Below are 10,147 nucleotides of genomic sequence, written 5' to 3'. Positions count from 1 at the left end.
AGACCACACTGCTGTGTGGTTTCGAGGCAACTGTGTAGTAATGGTGATGCTGTGGACCATATTTTCATTCTTCTGGACCACTGGTGGTCCACGGACCACATGTTGGGAACCACTGGAAGATTACTTGCATGTGGAAAACATACTTGCACATGGAACGTATACTTGCACGTGGAAGATGTACTTGCACGTGGAAGACATACTTGCACATGAAAGGCGTATTTATATGTGGAAGGCGTACTTGCAAAGGGAAGGTGTACTTGCACATGAAAGATGTAGTTGCACATGGAAGGCGTACTTGCACGTGGAAGATGTATTTGTACGTGGAAGGCGTATTTGCACATGGAAGGCGTACTTGCACGTGGAAGACGTACTTGCACATGAAAGACGTATTTGTACGTGGAAGGCGTACTTGCACATGGAAGGCATACTTTCACGTGGAAGACGTACTTGCACATGAAAGACGTATTTGTACGTGGAAGGCGTACTTGCACATGGAAGACGTATTTGTACGTGGAAGGCGTATTTGCACATGGAAGCGTACTTGCACGTGGAAGATGTACTTGCACGTGGAAGGCGTACTTTCTTGCACGAGCGTTTTTTGGTCCCAATTTTTAGAAATAAGTATACAAATAAATAAAGATGCATCGATTTAATATTTATATTCCACATCTCCACCCTCCCTCCCCAAAAAAGGTCTCAATAGCTTCTTTGCAGGATTTGGGTTCCTTTCAGGGGGAATCAAAAGGATTGTAGTGGTGACTGCCATGAAGAAACGCACTGCTGACTTCCAAAGAACAGTTGTTGCCAGTTTGAGAACCATAAACAACAACAAAACAAACTCAGAAGCCTTGGCGCCCCACCAAATCTCTTTCCCTTCACCCTCCTTCCACAAGTTCTATTCGTTTCCACACGAGGGCATTAATTTGTCGACGATCCCTTGATCGTCCTCTGTTCTTTTTTTTCCCCTTTCTTTTGCTCCGGAAAAGCTTCCCTTTGTACGCATGCGCACTTGTCGTAGCCGGAGAGAGCAGCGCGGGGCCAGAAGGGACCGGAAGAAGCGTGCGCGCGGGCCGGAAGGGGAGCAGGCAGGCGCGCGCGCAGTTCCTCGCACACGGCTTTCAGTGGGCGTTTTTTTTTCGAAGCGTCGAAGGCCTCCTCCTCCGGCGAGCGCGCGAGAAGTGTCAGTTGCGCATGCGCCCTGGACCTCTTCTCTGTCTGTCTGTCTGTCTGCCTGGCTGCCGGCCTCTTTCCCTCCTCTCTCTCTCTCCCCGGCCGTTGAGGAAGAAGGACCATGTCGCGCAGGCGGCACAGCGACGATAACGACGGTGAGCGGGAGCGAGGGAGGAGAAAGGAGGAGAAGGGGGTGGGAGTGGGAGAGAGGGAGGCCTGGCCCTCATGGCCTGAGGAAGCTGCCTTTCTTCGATAGGGGCTCCCAACCTTTCAGGTATGGGGGGACTTCAACTCCCAGAAGCCCCAGCCGTCTTCGCCAACCGAGAGGAATCCCGGGAGTTGAAGTCCCAACTTAGCCCCTGGGAGACCAAAGGTTGGGAAGTGTGTCTGGTCTGGGGGGCCAGTATTGTCGTTCTCCATGGGCATCTTTCTGAAGAAAAAGCCTGGCCTGTAGGACCTTTGACCCGTTTATTTCACGAGAAATTAGTTCAAACGCGTTTTGGAAATGGGAACTTCAGTTGTGTCCAACCTCTCAGTACTTCTCACAGTGACTTGGAGTTGTTGTGAACAAGAAGCGTGCAAGAACGTATGCCAGCATGTAGTAGTAGTAGCAGTAGTACAGCAAGATACTGCACTTGTAAACACTTGGCAAGGAATGCAGTTATTTCTAATAGTCAACACAGATTTATCTAAAACACGTCATGCCAGACTAATCTGATCTCTTTTTTCAATAGAGTTACAAGCTGAGGTTGGTGGGGACGAGGAGCAGGGCCTTCTCAGTGGTGGCTCCTCACCTGTGGAATTCGCTCCCCAGGGAAATTAGGTCACCAACATCCCTCCCCTCATTTAGAAGGAAATTAAAAACATGGATTTGGGACCAGGCCTTTGGGTAATCTGGCAGCAGACAAAGGACTAGTGACGACAACTGATGGACTTGACAGTGTGGAATTGAATTTATGAACTCTGAGTTGGCAAACGTTGAGCATTAGATTGGTTTTATAGATTTATTTATTTATTTATTTGCTTTATTTCTATACCGCGTTTTTCAGCCTAATTAGGCGACTCAATGCGGTTTACACAATGCAGGTTATCACAACAATAAACAGTTAAAAACACATCATACACAACAACAAAATCAACAATTATTATCAATTCATGACGCCTCGATAACAGAGCAAAATCCATTCTCATAATCCTTGTGCCATTTCTATGTTCAATTTTACCGTCTTCCTGTGTTCAGTTGCACTGTTTAGCCAAACGCTTGCTCGTAAAGCCAAGTCTTAACCTTCTTCCGAAACGCCAGCAACGAAGGAGCCTGTCTGATGTCTATAGGTAGGGCATTCCATAGCCGAGGGGCCACCACCGAGAAGGCCCTGTCCCTCGTCCCCGCCAACCGTGCCTGTGACGCAGGCGGGACCAGAGCAGGGCCTCCCCGGACGATCTTAATGTGTGATTTTGATGTGTGATGTATAATGGACTGTTTTAATTACTGTTTACATATGTTTATTTTTACCTTGTTGTGCCGGCATCGAATTGTGCCTTTTGTAAGCCGCCCTGAGTCCCCCCTCGGGGGGTTGAGAAGGGCGGGGTAGAAGTGCAATAAATAAATAAATAAATAAAGCTGGATAGACACAGGGAACACTATTGGTGTAGCGTACCTGGATTTCAGTAAGGCCTTCGACAAGGTCCAATATAACCCTCTGGCAAACAGACTAGTTAAATGTGGGCTAGGCAAAACTACAGTTAGGTGGATCTGTAATTGGTTAGGTGAAAGAATCCAGAGGGTGCTCACCAATAATAATAATAATAATAATAATCTTTTTTTATACCCTGCCACCATCTTCCCAACGGGGATTTGGGGCGGCTTACATGAGGCCAGGCCCAACAGTGCATTACAATAAAATAAAAACAAAGCACATAACAGACAACACAATAAGCTTAATAAAACATAAGAATACAATAAACAATATAAAATACAATGAAAAATCATTCGCAATCACAGTGACAATGAGCAGGCCACATTTACAGATAAAATACTAAAAGCTCAGCATGAGATAGGAGTGGAGCAGATTATTTGTGAGGGAGAAGTTGTAAAAACAGGCCTTCAAATAGACAGGGGGAAGTGTGCTATAGGCACAAACATTGAGTGGGAGCAACAGTGTGTAGTTGTATGGTTACTCTCCAAAAGCACAACGGAAAAGCCAGGTTTTGAGATTCTTCTTGAAGGTTGCTAAGGTGGGTGCTTGCCTAAGCTCACTGGGCAATGAGTTCCAGAGTCGAGGAACCACAGAGGAGAAGGCTCTCTCCACTGCTTCCTCTTCATCTTGGAAAGAAGTGACGAGAGGAATGCCATAAGCAAGATCCCGTCCTGGTCCCAGGCCTGTTCAACATCTTTATTAATGACTTAGATGAAGGGTCAGAAGTCATGATCGTGACGTTTGCAGGTGACACCAAATTGGGAGGGATAGCTAGCCATTACTCCAGAAGACAGGAGCAGAATTCAAAACGATCTGAACAGGTTAGAGAGATGGGCCAAAACTAGCAAAATGAAGTTCAACAGGGACATATGCAAGATACTCCATTTAGGCAGAAAAAATGAAATGCAAAGATACAACATGGGGGACACCTGGCTCGACAACAGTACATATGAAAAAGATCTTGGAGTCCTGGTGAACAATAAGTTAAACATGAGCCAACAGTGTGATGTGGCAGCTAAAAAAGCCAATGAGATCTTAGCCTGCATAAATAGGAGTATAGTGTCTAGGTCCAGGGAAGTCATGCTACCCCTCTATTCTGCCTTGTTCAGACCACACCTGGAGTATTGTGACAATTCTGGGCACTGCAATTGAAGGGAGATATTAACAAGCTGGAATGTTTTCAGAGGAGGGTGACTAAAACGATCAAGGGTCTGGAGAACACGCCCTATGAGGAGTGGCTTAAAGATCTAGCCATGTTTAGCCTACAGAAGAAGAGGCTGAGAGAAGACATAATGAGGGCCATGTATAAATATGTGAGGGGAAATCACAGGGAGGAGGGAGCAAGCTTGTTTTCTGCTGCCCTGGAGACTAGGATGTGGAACAATGGTTTCAAATTTCAGGAAAGGAGATTCCACATGACCATGAGGGAAAACTTTCTAATTGTGAGAGCTGTTCAGCAGTGGAACTCTCTCCCCCAGAGTGTGGTAGAGACTCCTTCTTTTGAAGCTTTTAAACAGGCTGAATCTATCAAGGGTGCTTTGAGTACGTCTTGGCAGGGGGTTGGACTGGATGCCCATGAGGTCTCTTTCAACTCTATGATTCTGTGATACTAGTAACATCTGGGGCAGAACCTTTCTGTGCAGTACCTTGTGGGCAAGTGGCAATGGGAAGAATAATGGCTTCGTTTTATGTTTATTGAGTTTTTAACTATACCTACCGTAAAGTGCTAATTGTATTTTAATCTGTAATGTGTTTTATTATGGTTCATTTGTCATAATCATGTTTTAATTGTTATTGATTATCCTAATGTGCCTTTATGTTTTATACCTTGTTGTTAGCTGCTTTGAATTCCCGATGGGAGAGAAAAGTGGAATATAAATAATATTAGAATAATAGAGTTGGAAGAGACCTTATGGGCCATCCAGTCCAACCTCCTGCCAAGAAGCAGGAAAATTACATTCAAAGCACCCCTGACAGATGGCCATCCAGGCTCTGTTTAAAAGCCTTCAAGATAGGAGCTTCCACCAGACTCCCAAGGCAGGGAACTCGACTGCTGAACAGCTCTTACAATCAGGAAGTTCTTCCTAATGTTCAGGTGGAATCTCCTCTCCTCTGTAATTTGAACCCATTGCCCCGAGATGCATGCTAGTAGGTGGCATGATAATGATAATTGAATTTATTACCCATCTCTCCCTGCGGCTCGAGGCGGGATACAACAACATTAAAACAAGAGCAAAAAACACTTATTAAAACATGCAACAAGATACACAAGAGTTAAAACAGGTTAAATCATTCGGAGTTGGTGGGTCCGGTGTCACCTGTATGCAGATGACGTCCAACTCTGTCACTCCTTCCCACCTGCTACTAAGGAGGCTGTTCAGGTCCTGAACCGGTGCTTGGCCACTGTGACGGGGACGAGGGACAGGGTCTTCTCAGTGTTGGCCCCATGGCTATGGAACTCCCTCCCCAGGGATATTAGATCATCCCCCTCCCTCCTGACTTTCCAAAAAAGGTTAAAACTTGGCTCTTTGAGCAAGCTTTTGAGAATGCAGTGGAATAGGTAACATGGAACTATAAATGATGAACATGGTATGGCCAGATGATGTTACTGGAAAACGTTTTTAACAGAAGGACACCGATGATTATATGTGGAGAAGACTTTTGAAGGCTAATTTGTTGACCACAGAACTCTAGAGCTTATTAAATGTGAGGCTATTTAGATTAGTTACCTTTTTGGATGTCTGAAATTTTAACGGGAAAAAAACCCTGTGTATGAATGAGTAGATTGACCTGTGGAGTCATGTTGCAAAACTTGAAATGGCAGCACACATGGAATTCACTAAATTACCTATGCAGTACAGGACTCCCATGAAAGCTTTGCATGTTGGCTTCACTCTAGCTTCTAAATGCAGGCTAGCATGCACAAGATAAGTTTGTGAGCAGTTTCTGCAGTAGGGTTTAAAAGCATAAAACCTTTTGCACCACTGCTCAGAATTTTTTTAATTGAATTAGTTTGAAATGGAGACTTTTTCTAACGTTCTGTTGGTTTGAATTACTGTCAATAAATATTATTTTAAAATAAGAAATAGAATGTTGCTTGTACTTTTTTCTTGAATTTTAAGCGATAGGGCACTGTAATAGTATAACTTCTTTCCAACTTTAGTTAATGAAGGAGCCACTGCTATGCTCCTTTAATAGAACATGAGCAATTCCTACAGAAGCTAAGTGAACTGTGAATAAAATATTTGTTCTTACCAATCCATAGGATTCACTGTATCAACACAATGTGATACAACATGGTATTATACTGTTATCAATTGCTGAAGTAGTCTGCAAATATTGTGAATTGTTTTAGGGCTGGGTTGCCACTGTGTCTTATACACTATCTACATCTGTATTCAAGATTTTATCTGGCAGCATGAAAAATTGTGCAACCTGATTTATTTCCTGTTTTATCTCATTGAAAAAGAGGGAACACCACACAAAAGAAGAAGAACATCTGAACCATCAGAAATCGAAGAGCGTCTAGAGTCTTTAATATGCAGAGTCGGAGAAAAGGTATGACAGACCAACAGGTTTTTTGCTGAAATTTCTATGTGTAGATGTCTAAGGTCTGTGGAACAAACTTATACTCTACTAGCACTATTTTAGAGAGGTCCTATCTTTTCTGAAGTGAAAAAGAAACCAGCAATCAATTTCTTCTTATATTGCCATCAGTTATCTGTCGTGATGATTTCATTGACCTTAGAAATTATTCCTGGGCCTCTTGATCTTCTTTGCCATCCTGTGCCTTACAATTTATTTTTATTTAAAAGAAAATATTTTACTTCGATAACTCTCAGAATCAGATATGTTGATACTTTCCTCTTTTCTGTGTAGCTGTAGTCCTTTCAGCACTCACCATTAGTGTTACTACAGAGGAGCTCAGATTATGAGTTTGAATGACTTCTGGTTTTGAACCCTCAGTGAAAATTGTGAATGTGACCTTGCTCTGGACAACTGCTCATTGAAAAGCTACTTGGCTTCTAAGGTAGAAGAAAGGATACTGCATCAGAATTGAATTTGGCATGTCTTCATTTTGGTGCTCATAAATCTGTAACAGATTTCCACTGGCCCCTCTCCTCCATGTTTGATGGCAAAATTGACCCAGACTTCACATATCACCACTTCTGGAGGTTGAGAATTGCCCCCTCCATCAGGCAGTGAAAATCAGCCAAAAATAGAAACAGCCTTTTCCCCCTCCAGTTGTGTTTTCTTATTCACGGAGGTTCCTCACATACTCTCACTCATTCATCCATCTTTTCTCTAGCTACAGGACTTCTATTAAGGAAAGATAAATGAACTTGTACACAGTGCCTTTTGATTTACTGTACTAAGAGCTGTGTGTCTAAAATCACTGCTGGATAGCAGTCAGATTGTTTCTTGTCCACTAATACACAATATTGAATGAGCTTTTTGTTTTGCTTTGGGTTTGTTTGTTTTTTACTGAAGAACATCTTGGTTATGTCTTATGAGAAGATTACACATTTCTTTTTTGTTTTTGTATGTTAGAGCAGTTCCTCTTTGGAGAGTAACTTGGAAGGCCTTGCTGGAGTCTTGGAGGCAGATCTGCCTAACTACAAAAGCAAGATACTAAGAATCCTTTGTACAGTGTATGTATGCTAAAGATGTATTAATTTATGTGATAATGATTTACCTGCACTATACTTCCAGACTTCCATAATTTTCATAACACTTTATTATTTGTGTCTGCATTTTTACACGGGATTTTCTGATTTAAATATTTATACCTGATGAAAACTGTAAGGTAGAAATTAGCAATCTGAGTAAAATTTTACTCCATTTGAAGCAACAGATAATGAGCTGAAATGTGTATGTGCGGGGGAGGGGGCTTGATTTTAAATACATCCTTTCCTAATTTTTGAGGTTATTTGGGAAGAACAGTGTGATAATACTTCACTTCACCCGTGCCACTGTACATAGAATGTGCATAGAGTTTTAATATTTTATGTTTTAACTTATAAAGCATTAGTTTTGTAAATCTTATATTTATACCTTTATTTTGACATTGATATTGTTTCTTACATGTATTGTTTTAATATGTTGTCAGCCATCTTGAGTTCCGTTGTCAGGAAAAAGTCTATAAATTATTATTATTATTATTATTATTATTATTATTGCCAACATCATCATCATTGTAATTACTGCTTCTGCTGGTGGTCATACAATCATGTATGAATTACTACAATGATGAATTGAAATATGGTTTACAGTCTGACAGTATGATGATGAGTTATTCATAAGTGCTCTTGGAAAAGATCACAATCTTCAGTAATGGCTGATTTCTTCTTCTCCTTTCATGCAGTTTTCTTCTGTTCAAAGAGATGCTCTTTATTCTGGAGATAAACTAATTGGAATGACAAGAATAGGAAGTGATGGAAACAGAAATAACTAACACAGTGGATATGTTGCATAGTTACTTTTGCTTTATTCTACGTTTTGAGTGAAAATGTTAGAAGTAACTTTTGTATCATTTTACTATTGATACAAAAATACTTCAGATAAAAATACTTGTGTTCCCATCTAATGGATTAAATATGTGTGAAGATGAATATCTATGTCTCAACCATTGTGCTGACATTTTATATTGCTTTTTTCTCTCATGAAAAAAATAGTGCACGATTGCTACCAGTAAAGTTTACAGTTTATACAACTCTTGTCGGCTTGCTGAATGCCAGGAACTACAATTTTGGTGGAGAGTTTGTAGAAGCCATGATACGTCAGCTGAAAGAATGCTTGAAAGTCAACATGTATAATGAAGCTGTATATTTAGTAAGTTTTTCAATTTTCTTATGATGACTGGGCATCCTTTGATTTCTAGAAAATCTTTCTGATTCATTTTGAGGATGTATTTCAGAAAATGCATTTTATCTGATGTTTTTCGGCACTCACACACACTTTTTCCATTTGCCTATTGTAATGCCATACAATGCCGATAATACATTGTATTTTGCGAAAATGTAGTGTCATAAAGAATGTCACGGACAAACCAAGGTTTTGAATGCAACAGATAGATTTTCACAATGCATTTTTAATGATTTACATCTTGAGAGCTTTGTTTGGTCTCTCTTTTGAGCATCTTGATTCTTTCTATCATACATACATGTGACTATTCAGGTATGACTAGAGTTATAACACCAGGCTCTTCTCTCACTAAAAAGGTTATTTCTAAACATGAGGCTGAGAATGTGTGACTTGTTTAACACTCACCAGTGGGTTTCCTTGCCCAGTAGGGAGTGTGAACCCTGTAGAGTTGTAGTCCCATACTAAAACCACAGTGTCTTAGCGGTGGGGGGCAGGGGGGAAATGCAGCTTGATTCAGGATAGATCACACTAAAATAGCCTGCTGGCTTTCATCTGCCAGTGACTAATTGAATCTGAAGCAGGACCTAACAAGAGGCAGAGTTCATGAATTAAATGCTCTCTTAACTCTTAGATTTTTCTTCACTTACGGTATATTTCCAGGCATGGCAGGGGGAGAAACAAACACAGTCTCAGTAATTGCACTATTCCAGCTGGAAAATGAACTGGGGAGCAGGGAGGAACGGGAGCAAGGTTTTTCATTCTCTGACAAGTCCCAGTAAAGGGGAGGGGGGTGTAGTTTGCCTCTGGATTTTTTTCCCTGTAGACAAATTTTTTTTTAAAGTGTCTCAGTTATTTTTCTGTCCCAATTTGAAAAGAATAGATGAAATTTTCATCAGTTCTTCTCCTCATCTTACCTCTGGAATTAAGCTGAAGTTTCCCAATGCAAGAATGTGAGACACATGTGATAAGTTTCTTGGACCCTGGCATTCCAACCATACTAGATTTAGGCCTTGAGTTAGGTTGGGTTGAAGGTACTCAGCCAAGAAGATCCTCTCAAGTAGGCAGGTTAATGAATTTGTGAAAGATCCCACAGTTCTTTATGTATGCTATAAGGAAATGAGTACATGAGCCCAAACTAGCATCCAGTCTTGCTGATTCAGATTTGACTGGGCATAACATTTTATTTTTTTCCTTTACACTCTGATTTAATTCCTCTTTCCCTCAGGTCCGTTTTCTCTCTGATCTTGTGAATTGTCACGTAATAGCTGCACCTTCTATGGTAGCTATGTTTGAGAATTTTGTTGCTGTGACTCAGGAGGAAGATGTTCCTCAGGTAAGGTAATTCCTATTCAAAAGCTGTGCTCCAATATAATTGAAAGTTTCAAGAAGTGCTAAGTCGCCTACTGTATGGGATA

At 41.3% G+C, this 10,147-nt stretch overlaps 1 protein-coding gene across 1 annotated transcript in view; it reads left to right on the top strand.

Moving 5' to 3' along the window:
• Window positions 1-1,059: 1,059 nt before the first annotated feature.
• Window positions 1,060-10,147, top strand: part of NCBP1 (nuclear cap binding protein subunit 1) — a 36,698-nt gene continuing 27,610 nt past the window's right edge. Inside the window, exons 1-5 of the mRNA XM_060763776.2 lie at window positions 1,060-1,325; window positions 6,337-6,425; window positions 7,419-7,519; window positions 8,543-8,699; window positions 9,958-10,065. Coding sequence (XP_060619759.2) covers window positions 1,292-1,325; window positions 6,337-6,425; window positions 7,419-7,519; window positions 8,543-8,699; window positions 9,958-10,065 — 489 coding nt within the window. The 5' untranslated portion in view covers window positions 1,060-1,291. The remainder of the gene's footprint in view (window positions 1,326-6,336; window positions 6,426-7,418; window positions 7,520-8,542; window positions 8,700-9,957; window positions 10,066-10,147) is intronic.

The sequence above is a fragment of the Anolis sagrei genome, chromosome 2 (genome assembly GCF_037176765.1).
Source record: "Anolis sagrei isolate rAnoSag1 chromosome 2, rAnoSag1.mat, whole genome shotgun sequence".
Lineage (NCBI taxonomy): Eukaryota > Metazoa > Chordata > Lepidosauria > Squamata > Dactyloidae > Anolis > Anolis sagrei.
Note: the sequence above shows the minus strand (reverse complement) of the source record. Positions and strands in the feature narration are given on the sequence as shown.